The 22,066-nt window shown below is 46.1% G+C and overlaps 1 protein-coding gene across 1 annotated transcript; it reads left to right on the top strand.

Annotated features, from left to right (window-relative positions):
• The first annotated feature begins 17,930 nt into the window (after nt 1–17,930).
• Nucleotides 17,931–20,071, top strand: LOC103653136 (L-gulonolactone oxidase 2). Its single transcript, NM_001364974.1, has 2 exons — nt 17,931–18,636; nt 18,792–20,071. Exons 1-2 carry the CDS (start codon nt 17,935–17,937, stop codon nt 19,884–19,886), a joined length of 1,797 nt encoding a protein of 598 aa, NP_001351903.1. The 5' UTR covers nt 17,931–17,934; the 3' UTR covers nt 19,887–20,071.
• The last annotated feature ends 1,995 nt before the right edge of the window (nt 20,072–22,066 follow it).

The raw sequence follows: 22,066 nt of genomic DNA, 5'->3' as shown, positions 1-22,066 counted from the left end.
ATGGCCATATAAGTAATAAAATTATAATTAATATAACATAGACAAGTGCCATTCAATATCTCATAAATAAGCATTGTCAAATAACTCATACATAAGTGTACTATACATCCAAACTAAAATACTAATTAAAAAACTTGGTCATCAACTGTTTGCGCTAACGTTGAGTCTAACTAAGTGTATACATGAATTCAAGTCTCCACAGTAGTGCAACCACCAAAATTTGAGTTCCATTATATCTTTTTCTATACAACAAATAGAAGAAGACAATAATTAGTAGTTAGACACAGCTGAACACCTCACATTGTGACATATCACGAGGGTCATATAGATATATAAAAAAGAATAAAGTAATGCTAGATTTTGTGTCTGTCAAAAGAACTTATCTTCTTAGGAACTTTGCTAGAAGTAAGTGTGTTGATAATTGGAGAGACAATCATTTTTATGAAATACTGGTATGTCCCATCTGAGGACATGCTAATTAATTCTGGCAGGGATATTTTGTATGGGGCTTTAGGCTAAGTAGCATTAGATATATTCCTATTTTTTGTGAGTTTCCTAAACTTTTAATGTAAACCTGACTACATATACCAATATGTAAAAAGTAGATTATAGCCATCAGTATAAGGTATGTCGATGTCAACATGTGCATAGAAGTATGGAACCAGTCTTTGTAAATATCCTAGAAAAGCGAAATTGAAGTTTTGAAACCATGTCATGGAATGTTTGTAGAAGGTATTACCTAGGATATAGTGCTATCTTTCAATGCTTCTAGTTTATGTGGAACTAAATCATCTTCAAAATCACTATGTCCTAGTTGAACGTATTTGCACCAACCATAAGTGTATAGATTACTTGAGTCACAAACAGTAATCGTATGGCGCCATCCACATACCAGAAGCACCATCTTCTCAACCTACAGAAGGGCAATATAAGAATTTCAGAAACTTGGAACAACAGAACAAAGATTAAAAAATAACTATCTATGGGAAGAGGACCAAAATGGCCATATCTTTGAGACAGTTCTGCTAACTTAATTAAAGCATGAGTAAGCTAAAGCTGCAGGGAAAACTGAATCTTATTTCACATCTTGTTACTGTTGAGTTATTGTTAATGATTAGGGTAAGGAACACCCTTTTCACCTACAACTGAACCATAAATCAAATATTTAAACTCTGATTCATGCTTGGATGGCAGACTTTGATCTGTGCTTGGATGATGGCGGACTAGTGCTAGGCTTTGCTTTGTTAGACTACAAAAGGTAAAATGGATGCTTATGATTTCAAAAAAAAAAATCATAGGCATAAGTTTAGACAAGAACATAGAGTTGTTTAATCAACATATCTTTGACAACTTATTCGGTTTTTATGCAGTGACGGTTACAAATTCCTGTGATTGCGAGGTATCCTGCAAGCTTATCTTTGACAACTTATTCCTATTTTTGCCACCATCTTTATGGTGTTCACTGCAGTAGCTGCAGCCAATGGGCTCCATAAGTGGGCACTAACAAAAACCAAGGTCACAACTATTTTATACGCTGTGAGTATGTCTAGAAAGCATGTATGCTTAGACCACATCACCTGCATAGCAGTGGTGCCAAGGTTTAGGAAACTCGACCTCTAGTTAACTATTCTAACCAAAACTCTTACTTGTACCTTCAAAGAATTTTTGTGTCTTGTATGAGCTATGCAATCATGACATGGCAAACGAAATCCTTGCACCTTCGCTGGTTGTCCTCTATAACCCACTCCAGCTAGCTTTTTCCACCGACCTCTCAACTATTTTTCTTGGTGCCCCAGCTTACACAGGAAGGTTTGATTCCGCTCACTGCCAATAATTATACTAAATGTTATTTATGAACATTGTTAGAGCATCTCCATTAGTTCCCAAAAAACACCCTAAACTTATATTTAGCAAGTTGCTAAATACATATAGGGAACAAGAATAATCTTGCTCTCCAATGGTTCCCAATTTTTAGTTTGTTAAATACTTTAAAAATTGCATCTCCATACTGAAATAATGCGTACTGCAAATTTAGTATTGAAAGGATGTAAACACTCGCAAGCTGCAAAGAGGATCAATTACTATATTAGCAAGTTAAACAAAAAAACACTAGAACAACAGTCAATTGTGTCGTCTGCTGACAACCGTTTGGCGTGTATTTAAAGCCTTACTTGTACTGCAAATTCAGTATTGAACACTAGCATTTCCTAAGCTTGTTGTGTTTCCTTCAAGAGGATCAGTGCTGACTTGAAACGCATACAACGATCAGCAGACACGACTGGGGCTACACAGTCAGTTTGCAAAATAGGACATAAATATATGTACCACCATATTTTCAACTAAAAAAAGAGGATAATAATTACACATTCAGTTTGCAGATCATAGAGAAAATTTGAACATATTCAGTAGAGTACGACAGATCATATATTCTTGAAACGCAACAAATTTCCAAAACTAGAATAGTAGTATTTAGGAAACAAATATTTGAACAGATCTATAAGCACAAGATTATTTAGGAAATCATTCAGTGAAATTTTTACCTTTTAGCTTATGATTTGGCTTTGATAATGGATTATTGTCCATTTGTCCTTAATGGGTGGAATCTACTGCAACTCATCTAGGGTGGTACAGATGTCTTGTAAAGTTTCTTCATATACTCCTTCACTCGACAATTGGGTAAAACTAACAGTATCTCCTTCCATTTCTGAAACAATATGCAAAAAAAATCAAAAGTTCTACATGAGAATGACAAGGACTAGGGATTGCTGAATAAAATTTCCAGGAACTACAAATATGAAGTCTTACAAATTCATTAACTAGAACCAGAGTATCACAAACATATTACTTCAACCCATCATTCTCTGCATTCAAATTTGAACTGCCATTCAAGAATAAAAACTAGGCTTTTCTAACCTACGAGTGAAGAACCTATGACTACGACTGATCTAAAATTGCTCTGAATTCCACACTCCACAGTGAGTAGTTCCTGCTCGTGCAATGAGCAATCCAGGCCAGTTTGTGAATTCCCCATCCGCCTCCTAGAGAGTGTCCTCTCCCTGGGCACCTCAACTCGACGAGCGAGACACAAACGTGGAGGCACAAAGCGTTACCTGATGAGAGGAGTAGTCGGCGGGAGTGACCAAGAAGACAATAATGGCGTCTGGAGGGGTAGGCTAGCTACAACAAGGTAGGGTTTGGCCATTTGGAGGAGGGGCGGAGATGACCCGGACACGGCCAACCGGTTTGACGGCGTCCAAATGGCCGCGGACACGCCCGAGGAAGAGGAGGCGTACGGGCCTAAAGGGCAAAGAGGTGTCTGGTCGACTAGGGGAGAGTCGCCATGCCCGGGAGGCCACCGGCACTGCCATGATGCGAGACTGCGCAGATCTATTCATGTGATGTGCCCCTCCAACTCAGCGCTATGTGACGCGGCGGCGGCTGCCACAACCAGCTATTGCTGGTGTTCCCTATCACCACCGTCGTCCACCATTGTGAACCAGAGCCACGTCACGAGGAGATGTCTGCCTTGGCATGGCCATGGATGCGAGCATGGCAACGGGCCACGACATCGGTGGCGGCATGGGAAGGAAGACTGCAGCGGCGCGATGATGAGTAGGCAGGGCCGGGCGGTCGGGCGGAGCAACAACACGCGGGCATTTCCGCGTGACACGGGGAGGAAGAGGGTGCGACGGCGGGAGGAGGCATGTTCGGGAGAGTTAGGGATAGAGAGAAACGACACCGGTACATAAGATAAGAGAGATCATAAGGAATCATTATAACATATAGATGTTGGGTTTTTAGAGTGAATCTGTGAAGTGGCAGGGTTTTGAAGTTTAATAGTATAAATGTAAAAGTATCGATATATTCAACGTGGGATTGGGATGGGTATATCTTTCTAAACCCCTTGGTACATAAATGATAGGAATTAAAGCAAAATAATAACTTAGGTCTGTTGTGTGACACATTAATGATCGAGTCACGTGTGGGTCCATTTTACTATCTATATCAAGTTACAGAGTTAAGTTTTACATTTTACATCATATATATCACCAAAATAAAGCTAAATTCGCTATTTACTATATTTTTTACAATATGTCTTATCAGAAATATCATACGAAGACAATTTTATATTTAAAAGTGTCTAGTATGCTCAGTAACATCTAAGACAATTTTTATAGAGTAGACGACTCTAATAATATTTTTATTTGAGATGGTTTCATATATAGAAGTGTCTAATACACTAACAAAAGTCTAAGACAATTCTTACAATCTTAATGACTCAAATGATATATTTATTTGAGATAGTTTTCAATAACGATCCATCTTAAATCAATATAAGAAATTTCTTATGATGTAACTGTCTCAATAAACTTCTTTATTAAAGACGGATCTTCAATAAACCATCTTACCTTACTCATCACCATATGATAAAAGACGCTTCTATAAAATGCACAGATATCCGTCTTAAAATATGTGTCTTAAATAAGCATATCTCTAGTAGTGTGGTGATAGGCACTATCCTACCAATGCAAGGGAATTATACAATATGAGACATAGTTCTCTAAGGGTCACAATTGATAAGGACTTTTGTTTCACTAGAGAGTCATTTTTGTATTTTACACAACAAAAAAGGTTTCCACCCTTGCAAGACCCAAGTAAAGTTAGTCCAATCATGTTGCATATTGCATAACCGGATCCTATCATTTTGGATGGATTGAGTTAATCCAAGTGAAACTAAGTGTCTGTCAGGCCAACCCTGGAACACCTTATAGCGGCTCACAACTTAATGATCTCTGACCCCAGGAATCACTATCAGAATTCGACTCTTTGCCGAGTGCTAAATAATTTGACGAGTGTTTTCTTTCGGGCACTCGGCAAATAAGCTCTTTGCCGAGTGTTTTTTTGGACACTAGGCAAAGAACTTATTTGCCGAGTGTTTATATTAACTAGGCAAAGATAATTTAAAAATCACATTTTGAAGCATTAAATTAATTCAAATGAAAAAGTTTTCAACTACAGATTTGTATAACTCATCAAGATGTATAATTTATATTTTGATTATTTATTCATATGACAAAACTAGTACGATGCACGTGTGTTGGGATGGTTTCCATTTATACTTAAATATAGAACAAAAATACAAAGTTATATATATTCTGTTGGTTAGGTGGGTGTGAATATAGAACAAAAATACAAAGTTATACAAACTAGTATAATGTACCATCGTTTTCACCATCGTCAGACGTCTCGTTCGTCTTCCCGGCCTTCACCTTGTTCTTCCTCCCCAACCTACTGCCCCCCGCCAACGGTCGCAGCCGCGAGCCGACCGACGCTCGTCGACGCGAGTCGGTCTTGCTCCTGGCCTTTCTCCGTGCGTGCCGCCGAGGAGGACACGGTGGCGCCTGCCACGCGTAGGTTATCTTGGCAACGAGGAGTCCAGGAATGAGATATTGGACAACCAAGCCATGTAGCGCGGCAGCAGCCGACATATGCTATGGAGTTGGTGGTGGTGTTGTGTCGCCTCGGCGGGTCCAGGGCTGGAAAGGCACTCGCATCCTCTCATCCTTCTCGGACTGACGCCTGATGCAGGTGCCTCTCGGTTTGGAGCTGCTCCGGCTAGGCTTCTTGCTCTGTTTGCATGCTCTCTTCCTATATGTATACAACGGTATACTACCTATGTCGCCTCCAGATACCCAGGTCTTCGTCGTGTCCTTCTCCAGCAATGAACATGTATGTCTGCCTCTTCCCTTCTATTACTGCTCTATGAAACCTTGGAAGTAGGGAAGGCGAGGGATGTGGTCCCTGATTTGCTGCCCATGGTACCCGTTCAATGGCTCGGCATCGACTGTCTACATGACCTTTCCCTTACCACGATGTCGACTCGGTATGCTTCTACCACTTCTATGTACCTGTCACCCATCCTTCTGTCTACATGACCTTTTTGTTGTGCTAAGGAATGAACATAATTTAGGTGCGTTAATACTTTATTTATTGTCTGCACATGGTTTGTGTTCTTCTGATGATGGCTCTTGCAAAATATGTGTTAGGATTTGGAGATCCATGCGGGCACTACCATAGGGTGCTCGTCCCTTGTGTTCTTGGCTCTTGGATGCATTAGGTCGTTTCTGATACCACATTGGTGCAATGGACTCCATGATGTTTGAGGTTGCTGAATTGGATGGAGCAGCAATGATTTGTCACGCTAACAGTAAAAAGGAATTGTTATTTGTTGGTTTTAAACGTTAGTAATTGCTACAAAGTACCATAATTTGTATGGAGCGAATCTAGTTTTTATTGATGCCTGACTTTAGCAATCACTCCATATTTTGATTTTTTTTTATAAGTTTGAGTTCATGTGACTTATTTTAAAAACTTGAGCTCACAAACTTCCTTTTATTTGGTCTCTATATGGTGGAATTATGTCATTCTATAATATATGTTCGTTCAGTCAGTCGTTGTGAACTCTCTTCTAATCGCTTCCTTCATTGGCTATGTTGTACCAAGACATATTGGACGGAGTAAACAACAACAAGTTAGTCAAATCGAAAAAAAATATTATACGGAGAGTGAAGACAATCAATAAAAAATCTTGAATTTTTTTTGGTGGATAGTTTACGTGGGTATTGTTGTGAGCCATCATAACGAACGGAAAACTTTTTATGGTAGAAATAACAACACACTTAGTTGAAACTGTAACTATACGTCGTTTGCATAAATTCTGACTAGACGAAATTTAGAGGCCTTAGTTTTGAAACTAGAGTTTCACGTTATCTAATTTACCTCTCGCTTAGGTGTGATGGTCCCTTCAATAGTTAACCATGAATGTATGGACTTCGAATATTTAACTCTACTTTTTTTAATCTCAAACTCAGCATGCTTATTTTTAGTCACACATTTTTCATCGGTTACGAGTGGGTGGATCAACGCGTAGTTTTAGGTTAGGTGGATCAACGCGTAGTTTAGGTGGATTCATGTATAGTCCACTTGGAAATGGGAAAAGGTAATTGGTACGTTCTCGTGCAACACACATGCAGGCATCTCGATTGCATAAAACTTTTTAATAGATGGACAACCTATACTGAAATTGGACTGTAAACATATGCAAAAAAAAAAAAAAACAAATACAGACTACACAACCATGCATATGGTAGCTGGATCAACTTGTACCTTGGGTGGACCAATGCTGCAGTACTTAGTTTATTTTTGTCTCTGGTCTGCAACACCCATCCAGCTGGGCGAAGACAAGGAGGTACCAGCCCCATCCCATTTGCCATCCTCATGCTGCACACCTCATCTATATATACAAAAGGAATCATATATATGGATCAAAGCTTGACCCTCTCTAACAACTCAGCTACTGCTGTTTGGCCCCCCTTTATAGAAATTTCCTTGCTTCGCCCAGGCAGCAGCACATATCACGATATGGCACATGATTTTTAGAGGTAGAGTACATTTTGCACAGAATATATATGCACTGACTTTAGCAAAAAGGAGACACAACTTTGCAAAAGACAAACATATATATAACAAAAAGGAAAGTCTTAAGGACTTAGATGATTCACATGTTTGGAAGATATATATATATATATTTATGGTGTGGTTTGGTTCGGTGTCCAGTGCCGACCCAAACGTGGTGGATGGGATCGCTGACTGGTATGCGTTTTATCTTCCAGCGCTAGAGCTCACTACCGGAAACGGGCGCTTTGCCGAGTGTCCGAAGCACTCGGCAAAGCCGTAAAAACACTCGGCAAAGGCTTTGCCGAGTGTCGCACTCGGCAAAGAAGGCTCGGCAAACAGTGCATCGGCAAAGTCTTCTTTGCCGAGTACTTTTTCTCGGGCACTCGGCAAAGAGGTTTGCCGAGTGCTAGGGAGCACTCGGCAAAGAAAAGCGGCCGTTACGGCGATGGGTTGACGGAGACGGCTTCTTTGCCGAGTGTAAAGGATGACACTCGACAAAGGAGTTAACTTTGCCGAGTGTCTGCCCAGTAGCACTCGGCAAAGAGCCCGCTAGGCAGGGTCCCCATGTCAGGTTCTTTGCCGAGTGCTCTATGCGGCACTCGGCAAAGCGTGCCTCTTTGCCGAGTGTCATCGACATAACACTCGGCAAAGTCCCTAAACCGGTGCCCAGGTCTTTGCTCTTTGCCGAGTGTTATGACCCTGACACTCGGCAAAGCACCTCTTTGCCGAGTGTTACACTCGGCAAAGTGACCAGTATGTACCTTTTTTATTTGTTTTTTGTATTCCATCCACACAAACAAAAGATATCACATATATACATCATAGATATCATCACAAACATAAATAGCCAACACAAACATAAAACCGTCACCACAAACATAAATATCCATCACAAACATAAGTGTTCAACACAAGTATCAAACACAAACATAAGTCTCAAACATCTCAAGCTCTCACATAAGTATCAAACACAAACATAAGTATTATACACAAGTTCTGAAGTCTAAACAATGAAAACACAACACTCATGGAGGTGGGCGGTTTGACTGGAGCTGCGTTAGGCTGAATCCTTCCGGAGGGTTATTGGATGCCGCCCCAGATTGGCCCTGCACAGAGAAGAGATTGCATGTGTTATACCAGATGCATTACAAACATCTAACTACAATTTTGATACTCACAGGAGTGTGGAAGAGAGCAGGGTCAACTGGAGGGAACAATGGAGGTGGCGGAGCGATGCCCTGTGCGGCGCCAAGGCTCTGCATGTACTGGAACATCTCTGCCATCCTCTGATGATCTGCCCGGCGCTCCGCCTCCCGCTCCGCCATCATCCTCGCCTCCATCTCGTGACGTTCCCTCCTCTCTTCTTCTAGTTGGGTCTGTAATATTACAAGCCAACGTTATAGTAACTCAATGAGAAGGTATATAACTCAAGGAAGGATGAGTTACAGAAGCACTAACCTTGAGTTGCTGTATGCAATGCTGTGAGCTGTCGTGCCGAGGTCGTATGGCTGGACTCGAGCCCGTGCTCCTTGCTCTCACCTGAGACAAAGTGGGAGTGGAGGACGAGTCGATTGCCTCGTCGGCAATCCAGTACCGCCCATGTCTCTTGCCTCCTCCGACCCTCATGAGCACATCGGGGTCGATCGGCTCGGTGCTCGGATCATAGTTTGGGCCATGGACCTCCTGTGCCATGGCGGTGTAGTCATGGAGGCGGCTGTAGACGGCAGGGTTGGTGTAGGCCTCGGGCCCGTCATCCGGGTTGTAGGTGATGTCGGACGTCGCCTTACCCGTATGGGCCATAGCATAGGCCGAGAAGGTGGAGCAAGGCCGGCCACCATGTGACGCCGACTGCAAAGAAAACCAAATAGTTAGAAATAATATCTAATTCAGTGCTATATATCTAAATAAAAAAGAGGGCGTACCCATGCTTCGGCATATTGGCCCAGGCTCCGGCTGCCTTGGTGGTGGGAGGGGCCTTGCATCATCAAACGTCGTTCCCGACTAGCGGTGTGCGCCTCGTCCCACTCAGCCGAACACCACCTATCCACCATCTGCTCCCAGCACAGAGGATGTGCGGCGCACCAACGTGGAATCATCTACAAAGTAAACACGTAAAGTGCATATCAGAAGATAAAATAAAATTCATGCATGGAGTACTGGTACCAAACATGCATGACTTTACCTGCAGGTACTGCTCCCTGGTCAACGACATGGTTCGGGCTTGAGGTTTGGTCACCCTCTCCCCAAGGACGGAGTCGTGGTAAGTGATGATGGCCTGGATTCGGGCCTCATAGTGCATGTCCACGACGAGCTTCTTACAGCTCGCGTATCCAGCATCGCATCTGAAGAAATCATGCATACAAAAACGATGTATCCATACATTATTTCAAGAATTTGCAACGAATGCGACATATTTTACATTATACTAAGACTTACCCACAGCTCTTGCTTCACCCGCTCCGTCTTGTTATTGAATTCTCGGACGTCCCGGTCTACTGCATCGGGGGCGACAGCGTAGTGGCCGAAGGTGAAGGCTGGGCCCGTCACTCCGGCATACTCCACAAGTCCAGGGAAGTGTTCCCTCCACAGCAGGTCGAGGATGCCATTGGGGGGCGACGATGACCCCCAGCATAATCCAAAACCGTCCAAGACCTGTCCAAATGATAAATAAAAAGTATTAGTTTATATTATGATTTTGAACACATAATATGAACAAGAATGAAGAACATAAAGTTACATACCTCTCCCCTTCCGGTCGAATCTACGGTCGCCTGTCCCGAAGTATGGGACACTGAGGGAGACTCGCGGGGCCTCGCAGGTAGATGCTCCTCGAACTTGAGCCGTCTGAACCTGAGGCGTCTTGCTGCTAGTCGTCGTCGTCCTGCTGCTGGTCATCGTCGTCCTGAGGCACCGCCTGTTGCTGGACAAGGTCGTCCTGCTGCGCTGCCTGCTCTGCCTCGTTCGTCGTCCTACTCCTCCTCCCCCTCCTCCTCCTCAGCCAATTACCGTCGACCATATTTGTCCAAAAATCTGCAATTAAGAGTAAACAAATAAGAACATATAAAAAGATATATTTAAAAATAGGTGCGAAATAAAAAGTCATATAGCATTACATCGATTAAAAATAATCTTCATATATGTCGGGGTTAGCCGGATCATAACTCTCATCATCACTATCAACCATTTCAATCTCAAACACCATCGAAAGACGCAAGTTCGTCATTAATGTCGTTGCCTTCAAGGATTACTAAGTCATTATCATTTTGCACCTCATCATCCTCCTCATCAACAACCATTTCAATATCTACATCCATTCCGATAGCTTCGGTTAAGTCTATCTCAAATCGCCCTTCTAGCCCATCTTCTTGGAAGAACTCTCCATCATATGTGTCCGGGTCTAAGTTGTAATCTTCATCGTTAGGAACAGGTAACCTCTCGTGCGGCGATACCTTATACACAACATCCCAACCCTTAAGATATTCTTTCGTTTGGCACGCATATGGGAGATAATACACTTGTGTGGCCTGTTGGGCCACGATATAGACATTATCTCCTGGTAAGGTGGAATCTTGTCGAATTTCGACTATCCCAAGATTAGAATGTGTCTGTCTCGTCACTTGAGGGTCAAACCAATGACATTTGAATATCACTGGAGTAAGAGGTTTGGAACCACAAAAATTGAGCTCATATATTTCTTCGATTCGTCCAAAATAATCGACATTGTCAAGGCCGGGCGTAAACACTCCAGAACACGTTGTTTTCCGATTGGGCCGACTTTTGTCATAGTTTGTTGTGCGAAAACTGTATCCATTGACGTCATACCCAGAATATTTCTTGACCCTATAAGCAAAGCCGTTGGCTACTTGTCTCAACTCGGCACTCATAGATGGATCTCTTTGGCCCTGCAAGTATTCGCAAGTTAAAACACGATAAATTGAGTTCAAAGACGTATCTATTTTACAAACTAAGCACGTACCTTAAGTTTGAACCAGGAAATGAAATCGGGCAACCCATTTCTCGCACCCTTTCTAAGAAGAGCGTCATATTCCTGTGGAGTGGGGTCCCTTGATCGACGCCATAATTCATGAAGGAATTGTTCCATGTATGACGTCACCTCTTCAAGGTTGGTCAATACATATAGCATGGTATGCCGCCACTCTTCATGTGTCAGGGTCTTGGTGGTCGAGCCACTTGCGCTTCCGAGTTGGCCTCGAAATATGCTAAGATTCGATTCATTGTCGCCATCATTGTAACGAGGGGGTGGATTATGCACGCTCGGCAGTTTGTCACCATAATAAGTTGTTGTGAAGTTTGAGACCTCCTCTAGAATGTATGCCTCTGCAATGGAAGCCTCGATTTTGCATTTATTTCTACATTTCTTTCGAATAGTCTTTAGACATCTCTCAACTGGATAGCACCAACGTCCCTGCACGGGCCCCCCATTCGTGCCTCATAGGGGAGATGAAGAATCAAATGCTGCATTGGATTGAAGAAGCCGGGTGGAAATATCTTCTCAAGCTTACACAGTAACACGGGTGCCAATCTTTCCAAGTCTGCAACCACGGTCCGAGATAACTCTTTTGCACAAAGCTGACGGAAGAAATAGCTCAACTCTGAAAGCGCTAGCCAGACATGCTCAAGGACATAGCCTCGAACCATCGCAGGAAGATCCATATGTGGAAGTCATGACTCTTCATCCCTAAGACTCGCATAGTAGATAAGTTCACCCCCTACTCAGGTTAGCTGCATACCCATCAGGGAACATCAACATCTTGATCCACTGAAGTACTTCCTTCCTCTAGGCCCTGCTTAGGACGAAATCGGCCTTAGGCCTTCTCCACGTCTTTCCGCCACTTGGCGGCTTCATCTCTAGGTTTGGTCTATCACATAACGCTGCTAGATCCACTCTTGCCTTCACGTTATCCTTTGACTTATCAGGAATGTCCATAATTGTTGCCCACAGTGCCTCGGCAACATTCTTTTCAGTGTGCATCACGTCAATGTTGTGTGGAAGGAGCAGGTCGTCATAATAAGGGAGCCGAGTCAAGCCAGACTTATGTGTCCACATATGCTGCTCACCATATCCCACAAAACCACCTTCTGTATTGGCCACGAGCCCATCTATCTGTTGACGAATTTTGGCACCAGTCATCGTTGCTGGTGGGCGGTCTGTCACTACGACACCTTTCGTAAAGTTCTTGATGTCTATGCAGAATGGATAGTCACCAGGGAGAAATTGTCGATGTTTATCGAAGGACGAATATTTGCCACCCTTTTTCAACCAAATGAACCTGAGAGCTTCCTTGCAAACTGGGCATGGGAACTTACCGTGAACACACCAGGCGCAGAATAGCCCATACGCCGGTAAGTCATGCATGGAGTACTGGTACCAAACATGCATTCTGAAGTTTGTCTTCGTAGCTCGGTCATACGTCCATACCCCTTCCTCCTAGGCACGTACCAATTCATCGATCAAAGGCTCCATGTACACGCCCATTTTATTCCCCGGGTGTCCAGGAATTATCAACGACACGAATATATTCTGCCTTTGAAAGCACACACCAGGGGGGAGATTGATTGGGATAACAAACACGGGCCAACATGTGTACGGGGCAGCGCTCATTCCATAGGGATTGAACCCATCTGTGGCCAACGCAACACGTACATTACGAGCCTCTTCGGCTTTCTCACGGTGAATGGCATCAAAGTGTTTCCATGCTTCACCATCGGATGCGTGCACCATCTTGTCAGGATTGTATCGTTTTCCATTTTTGTGCCATGTCATCTGTTTCACGGATTCCTCTGTCATGTACAGACGCTGTATCCTCGGTATGAACGGAAGGTGTCGTAGGATTGTCAAGGGGATGTCGAGCTGCCTCTTCTGTCCATCACCAGAGTCTACCTCCATGAACCTAGACGATGTACACTTGGGACAGTACTTTGCCTCCACGTATTCTTTCCTAATAGCACGCAGCCCTTCGGACAAGCATGAATCTGCTCATACATCATCTTGAGTGCACGAAGGAGTTTCTGTGCCTCGTACATGCTCTTTGGCAGAACGTGATCATCCGGAAGCAGGCTCCCAATAACCGTCAACAAGCCATCGAATGCGTCTCTACTCATGCTGTACTGCGACTTGAACGCCATTACACGCCCAATGGCATCCAGTTGAGAAACCTTTGTTTGGCCGTGAAGGGGCTTCTGTGCCGCGTCGAACATGTCGTAGAACGCCTTTGCAGTCGACTCTGGCTCGTCATCCATACATCCTCTCGTGTACTGTGCCTCCTGATAGTCGTTCAACATATCTGCTACCCCCGCATCCGTGTCATAATCCTCGACACGTTGTCTCAGCACCTCCTCTCTCGTACGATGCGCTTCACCATGAAATATCCACCGAGTATAGCCCGACGTAAATCCATTCTTCCAAATATGTTCTACCATGGCCTTCTTTGGTTTTCTTTTCCGGTTGGCACATTTGCTGCACGGGCATGGGACTAGACTCGCTCCTTTAGCAACTTCGCCATATGTCCGTTCAACGAAATCATCGGTCTTTCTAATCCATTCAGTGGTGACATCGTTCCTTCCTCTACGGCCCGTGTACATCCACTCACGGTTCTCCATCCTCTATCAGAAGCCTAGCAACAGAAAATTTTGGCAGCACCTCCCCTGCACGGGGAGGTTCCGAAATCCTGCAAATAAAAGTATCAGCACGATGGCTGTCTTCCACTAATAATTCAACGGCACGATGGCCGGCAATCTCTCTCTCTCTCTCTCACACACACACACACACACACACACACACACACATATATATATATATATATATATATATTCAATTCAACGGCACGATGACGAGGAATTGTAGACGTTGGCGTGGTGAGGGTCGGTGTGGTGGTGGATAGGATGGGGTAGTGTGTTGTGTGAGGGTCGGTGCGTGGTGGATTGGATGGGGGAGTGTGTTGTGCGAGTGGCGTGGTGAGGGTCGGTGACGGCGTGGTGGATAGGATGGGGTAGTGTGTTGTGTGAGGGTCGGTGCGAGTGGCGGCGTGCGGTGGTGGATTGGATGGGAGACATATACTGAGTGATCAACGCATTAATATAAACATGTGTTTATTCAAATACATAATCTATGAAACATCAATACATTAATCTATAAAACATCAATACATTAATATAAACATTAATACATAATTTAATAAAAATATACCTTGAGACGGTGGCGGGCGGGGGAGACGGTGGCGCGGGGAGGAGACGGCGGCCCGGGGAGGCTGTGGCTCGGGGAGGGTGGCAGGACGGCGGTGGGGCGGCGCGGCGAGCGGCGCTCGCGGCGGCGCACGGCGGGCGCGGCGGGGAGGCGACGGCGCAGGGAGGCGGCGGCGCAGGGAGGCGACGGCGCGGCGGCTGACAGACAGAGAGAGTGAGGAGAGAAAGAAGGAGAAAGAAGGTCGGGCGAAGTTTATTTTCCTTCTTTGCCGAGTGCCTGTGATCTGACACTCGGCAAAGATTTTTTTATTTTTAAAATAAGCTTTGTCGAGTGCCAGATCGGCGACACTCGGCAAAGGCTCCTTTGCCGAGTGTCGACCAGGTGACACTCGGCAAAGATTAATTTACACTTCTTTGCCGAGTGTCACCCAGGGGGCACTCGGCAAAGCATACTTTGCCGAGTGTCAACCAGCTGACACTCGACAAAGTACATTTGTATTTTTTTTGTTTTGGCCACCAAACTTTTTGTGGTTTGTTCCTACACTATGTAGACCTACATGTACCATTTGGGGACAATAATAATTGTGTTTGCAATATCTAGTAGATTTAGTTCGTTTATTTGAATTTCTTCGGAAAATTCAGATTTGAACTGCAGGTCACTCGAAACTTGGAAAACCGTGCATGCGAAAATGATATTCATGTTATTTAGCATAAGTTACGACCGATTCCAGGAGCGGACCGGAAACTTCGAGCAACATGCTCACTAAACATGGCCGTGAACTTGTCATCCACATGTTTAAAAATTGTATAAAACACAAACAAAATCAGAAAATCATGAAACTTGTCCACGTGTCATGATATCATATGTACAGGCTGTGATAAAAATGTTAGAATGTTTGGAGAAAGTTGTGAGACACTATGTGTAGAAACCTAAGAGAACTACACATGAAATCATAGAGTTTCAATGTGGATCTCTTAGGTTTGTACACATAGCACGTCATAGTTTTCTCGAAACTTTTTTCAAAATTTTATCACAGCCTGTACATATGATATCATGACACGTGGATAAGTTTCATGATTTTCTGACTTTGTTTGTATTTTATACAATTTTTAAACATGTGGATGGCAAGTTCACGGCCATGTTTAGTGAGCATGTTGCTCGAAGTTTCCGGTCCGCTCCTGGAATCGGTCGTAACTTATGCTAAGTAACATGAATATCATTTTTGCATTCACGGTTTTCCAAGTTTCGAGTACATGCCGTTCAAATCTGAATTTTCCGAAGAAATTCAAATAAACGAACTAAATCTACTAACGATTGAAAACTCTGTTATAATTGTCCACAAATGATACATGTAAGTTTACATAGTGTAGGAACATACCACAAAAGTTTGGGAGACAAAATCAAAAAAATAAAAATATACTTTGCCGAGTGTCTAGAGAAGACACTCGGCGAAGAGTCCTTTGCTGAGTGCCCAATATTTGGCACTCGACAAAGAAGACTCTTTGCCGAGTGCCAACCCTCGGCTCTCGGCAAAGACTGACGGTCGTCAGCTTTAGGACGGCCGCTGACGGCCCTTTGCCGAGCACCACCTTTGCCGAGTGTTTCACACTCGGCAAACGTGTCTTTGCCGAGTGGGGTCCTGTGCCGAGTGTCCAGCACTCGGTAAAGAGGCTCGTTGCCGAGAGCCTAACTTTACCGAGTGCGGCTCTCGGCAAAGCCTGTTTTGCCGAGTGTCCGATAAAAAGCACTCGACAAAGAGGCCGACACTCAGCAAAGCCTCGGATTCCGGTAGTGGCTAATGCACACCCCCAGATGTGCTCATTGTGCCACCGTTCTCGTGCATTCCGGCGGAGAGACCCCCATTGCCCCTCAATCTAGATCGGCAGTAGAGAACGCCTTAGAGGTGCCTATTGTTAGATGGATCTAGATGAATTTGAACTGATGCTCAGGTATAGATAAACTCTTGTTTATTTAGAATCATGTATATTTTTTTTGGGAGCAACTGCTCACATATTGCTCGCTGAAAAGTCTGATCGTTATTATAATACTCCCAAGTATATATAATACTGATGATGGTGTTAAATTCAAAGGTGTGATCCTTTCGCCATTTTGCTCTAAGCTAAACCTGTACACTGGCAACATGCTTTATCAAAATGCGTGTACCATGGGCAATGTGTGTGCGTCCACTGCACTCCATCGTTTTTCAAGGGATTTGTTTCTAATTTAAGATTACGTAGAGTCGTTCAACGGTAAGAAAAAAAAGGCACATGCACGATCGTCAACCTAGCTGCACCCATGCATTAACCAAACACATGCATGATTGGATTGGCTTAAGACGACTAAGCAAATAGAAAAGAGAGGAAGTCATCTCTTCTAACACATCAAAAAGCTAATGACGCGTTTGGTTGGAGAGTCAATTAAAATAGAACGGTTCCATTCTAATTTTTGAGAATGAAGCCGTTCTATTCTCTTTCGCAAGCAGAACAGAGCCACTCTATTTTTTGTTTGATCGAATAGTAGAATAGAGCGGAGCCGCTCCGTTCTTTGTTTAATTGGAGAGCCCATTATAAGTATAACGGGGAGAAGATGGAGGAGAGCGCTCGCGTCTGAGAGAACGCTCGCCTCCGACCATTTTAGTGAGACTTGACTAATCAACCAAGAGTACATAGTAGTAGTTGTTGATTAAGGTTTCGTGAGAAGAACTAGAGTTGCACATGTAGTTGGTCCATGCACTGTCAATCTTCATTTTTATCTCTTTACCAATTCCCCATGCATCCGTTTTGTGGGCTTTTAATATAACTAATCAGTGCTCCAGGTAATATGCCTCGAATAAAACCCCACTTGAACTGGTGTATAGTCCATTTCACCATCAGTTGTTTGATATGAAGCTGTAAACATCTGATCAACAAGTAGGTAGCCGGTAGCCCTGCCCTTGGTCGTCTAAAACTGATGGAATGGATAAAAATGGCTGAATTAATTCACTCTGGAGTAATTAATCCATGGCGATCATGAAGAAGTCATTGCTTGTAGCCTGGAAGAACTAGCTAGCTAGGATGACGATGAGCAGCGGTGACGCGCAGAACAAGTTCTCGCACCGTAGAGAATCTCCGTCCGTGCTGCAGAGCAGCCAAAAAAAAAAAAAACAAACGAAGCAGGTGTACTTGCCTTCTGGACCTTAGCCGCCGTCGTGTATTTAAAGACCCTCTAGCTCTACCTTGCTGCAACGCAAGCAGCTAGCTGACCAATTCGACACGAGCGGCGGTAGCTAGCTCATGGTAGTCGTCGCCATGGCAGTCATGCAAGGGCAAGCAGGAGCAACGCGTGTCGCCGTCTCCCTCGTCTTGCTCCTCCTGGCAAGCCTCACCGGCGGGAGCCCCCCGCCGGAACCGGTGTCGTGCGCGCGGGGCACGTCCGACTGCACGGTGACGAGCACGTACGGGTCGTTCCCGGACCGCGCCGTGTGCCGCGCGGCGAACGCGACGTTCCCGCGCACGGAGAAGGAGCTGGTGGCGGCGGTGGCGGCGGCCGCGGCGTCGCGGCGCAAGGTCAAGGTGGCCACCAGCCACTCGCACAGCTTCCCGAAGCTGGCGTGCCCGGGCGGCCGCGACGGCACCATCATCAGCACGGAGCGGCTGAACCGGACGGTGCGCGTGGACGCGGCGCGCCGGCTGCTGACGGTGGAGAGCGGCATGCTGCTGCGGGACCTCGTCAGGGCCGCCGCCGACGCCGGGCTGGCGCTGCCGCACTCGCCCTACTGGTACGGTCTCACCGTCGGCGGCTTGCTGGCCACGGGCGCCCACGGGAGCTCGCTGTGGGGCAAGGGCAGCGCCGTGCACGAGTACGTGGTCGCGCTCAGGATCGTCACGCCCGCGCCGGCCTCCCAGGGCTTCGCCGTCGTCAGGGAGCTCGTGGCCGGCGACCCCGACCTGGACGCCGCCAAGGTCTCGCTCGGCGTCCTCGGCGTCATATCTCAGGTGAGTCTCGATCGGTACTGGGTGATCGAAGACTAACTGCAGCTAGCATACGTATATTGCATGCGTTGACATGGAAGATGGATTTCAATTCTCCCATGCACGCACGACACGTACGAGTTGATAGATGTGCCGGTGCCGCCAATCCATGCATGCAGGTCACTTTTGAGCTGCAGCCGCAGTTCAAGCGGTCGGTGACGTTCGTGACGCGGGACGACAAGGACATGGCGGAGAAGCTGTCCGTGTGGGGCGGCCTCCACGAGTTCGGCGACGTGTCGTGGCTGCCGCGGCAGGGGAAGGCCATCTACCGCGAGGACGACCGCGTGGACGTCTCGACGCCGGGCAACGGGCTGAACAACTACATCGGCTTCCGCGCGCAGCCGACGCTTGGCCTGCTGACCGCCAGGAAAGCCGAGGAGCGGCTGGAGGAGAACGGCACCGACGTGGCGCGGTGCCTGGCGGCGCGGCTCCCCGCGGCGACGTTCGAGCTGCAGGCGTACGGGTTCACCAACGACGGCTTCTTCTTCACGGGGTACCCCGTGGTGGGGTTCCAGCACCGGATCCAGGCGTCCGGTACGTGCATCAACGGCGCCGACGACGGGCTGCTGTCCGCCTGCACGTGGGACTCCCGTGTCCGCGGGCCCTTCTTCTACCAGTCGGGCTTCAGCGTGGCCATGCCCAAGGTGCCCGCGTTCGTGGCCGACATGCAGCGGCTGCGCGACCTCAACCCGCGCGCCTTCTGCGGGATGGACGCCAAGATGGGCGTGCTGATGCGCTACGTGCGGGCGTCGTCGGCGTACCTGGGCAAGGCGGAGGACTCGCTCGACTTCGACGTCACCTACTACCGGAGCTACGACGAAGGCACACCCCGCAAGCACGCCGACGTCTTCGACGAGCTGGAGCAGATGGCGCTGCGCAAGTACGGCGCGCTCCCGCACTGGGGCAAGAACCGCAACTTCGCCTTCGACGGCGTCATCGCCAGGTACCCCGCGGCGGCGCGGTTCCTGGAGGTGAAGGACAGGTACGACCCGGACGGCATCTTCTCCAGCGAGTGGAGCGACCAGGTGCTCGGCATCCGGGGCAGCCCCAACGTGGTCGGCCCGGGGTGCGCCATCGAGGGGCTCTGCGTCTGCTCCGACGACCTCCACTGCGCGCCGGAGCAGGGGTACTTCTGCCGCCCCGGGAAGGTGTACACGGACGCCAGGGTATGCGCCTTGGAGCGACGACGCACACGCCTCGTCGACGAGCTGTGACGAATCTCGCAAACGACCACATTATTGCTAGCTTGTCTTGGATCTTGATCTGCCTCGGCTTTGGATTTGATTGGTGCACGTAGATCTCGTAGCTGTCAGCAAATTTGATAGGTGCATACAGTGCAGGGTCGCACACGGTATGCGTATTTACTATACTATGAAATAATATAATAATGTGGTTTGTTGGAATATCAGATCAGTTTGATCGAACGGCATCTCTCGCCTGCTCTTTTGTTATCGTTGGTGTTGTCGTTACATGCTCTGAATCTTGTTGGTTAGACTTTTAGGGCGCGAGAGAGTGCTAGTCCACTGGGCCACATTTCTCAAAGAGTGGTTAGGTGCTCCATGTTTATCCTTGTTTAGGAGCTAGCAGAGAAGAGATGACCCCATGGGCCATGGCCCATGCCATGTGTGAATGAATCGTAGAAGTGACGACTCACCCAGTGTGACGTTGACACCCAAAAGTGATTTAGGAGCCGTTCGGAACATGTGCGTGCATGATGTCTATAGTTTACTGCGCGAAAAGCTAACATTTGAGCGTACGCATGCCTTTAAAAAGGGGAGGAAAAAAAAGAAAATGTTACTGGCGTTGCCCGAGCACCATGCGCCAACCATCCAGTAAACAGTATCGTGTTGGGCCGTGAATTCTCGGCCAGGTTATAGCGATGAGCCCAACATGAATGGCGTAGTTATTGGGTCGATAGAACAAATATAAGCGTTGCCTTTTTGTTCCATGTGACGGCCCATGTCTGTGTGGAACACAAGGCATGCCCATTTGTGAGAACTTGAATATGAACTTGGACGTCTCGCTCTTTGGTGCTGTTAAGAAACCTTGGACAGCAGTACTATACAATAATAAAGATCCATGTGATCCATATGCCTGAAACTCTAGTTTCTGTCTATAAATAGAAAGTAGATCGTCATATCATGTAATCTTGGACAGTAGCACTATACAATAATAAAGAATCAGTCCCTCTCTACATTCTTGGCTCCTTATGTTCTACTAGGTGGGTGCCCGTGCGTTGCAACGGAAACATATCGTCAGCATAGAGAACGCAGCTCCCACCAATATGGTATCAAAGGTTTCGACGATCATGAGCTCTGCCGCTGCCCCCAGGCAGCAGCCGTCGCCAGCATCAGGCGACCCCCCAGCAACGTCCAGTGCGCTGGTCGCAGCCCCTGCTTCGTTAGGAGCCATGATGCTTCGTCGATACTCCCCCAAATACCCAGCCTCCTTGCCGGGCAGCGCCATTGGGGGCATGGCGGTCCCGCAACCAATGGTATGTTGTACGACGTGGTAGACGGGCTGCTCTCCCAAGAGCGCAGTAGCCTGCTGCCCCACGTCTCGGCCACAGCAACCGCATGGTCGCCCTACCATGCGCACACCCATGATGCATTTTATCATATTAATTTCGTAGTAACGTATGAGTATATACCTAGTAAAAGAAGAAACATTCACAAGGGTTGAGACCTGGTGTCAGCACATGCTATGTTTGATAGGATGTCGATCAGGGATGCCTTCTACAAGGATTTAATTATGGTGTTCATGCAGTGTGTTAGTTTGATCCGCAAATCACTCGTAGGTCATGGGATGGCATGATCGGAAGTGTGCGTGGATGAGTTGAGTCGGTTGTTGTTTTTGCTTTAAGGAGTTGAACACAGAAAAAACACTGCTCCGTTGCTTAGGTAAATTAACTTGGCTCAAACCTATCCCAGGGCCTCAACAAGTTGTCATCATTCAAGGTTCAGAGGGATTTATATCACAATTTTCTCACAATCTTTTGCTTTTCGCCCGGCATATATACAAATGTAAAGTGTGCTACACAGAATGCATCTTTTGTTGCTTCGCACAAATATGAAATCGCAAAAATATAGGAAAAATTACAAGTAGTGTTTTGTTGTATTGTGTAGATGTATGTAGGAGACAAAACTGCACTTGACAGTTCATGTAGAAGCATTTCATTCAAGTCATCAATGTAAATGATATATAAAGTTGTTATTATGAGTAAGTTAGAAAGCGCTACAACAATACGACAACCCCATGAGGCCATGATGCACAATAACAGAGATCCAATATGCATAAAACTCCCAAGTGAACAACACCTGTGATGAATCTGCTACTGACGCTAGAGCTGTCAATGCTCCCCCGTGCACCATTTGCTTGCCATTCTAGAATATGA

Source organism: Zea mays, chromosome 4 (genome assembly GCF_902167145.1).
Source record: "Zea mays cultivar B73 chromosome 4, Zm-B73-REFERENCE-NAM-5.0, whole genome shotgun sequence".
NCBI lineage: Eukaryota > Viridiplantae > Streptophyta > Magnoliopsida > Poales > Poaceae > Zea > Zea mays.
This window is presented reverse-complemented; position numbering and strand designations above follow the sequence as displayed.

Excerpts from the sequence above, each read along its gene's own strand:
- LOC103653136 (NM_001364974.1), top strand. The coding sequence starts at position 17,935 with ATGGTAGTCGTCGCCATGGCAGTCATGCAAGGGCAAGCAGGAGCAACG. Across the intron at positions 18,637-18,791 it reads TCCTCGGCGTCATATCTCAG|GTCACTTTTGAGCTGCAGCC; the intron begins GTGAGTCTCGAT and ends CCATGCATGCAG.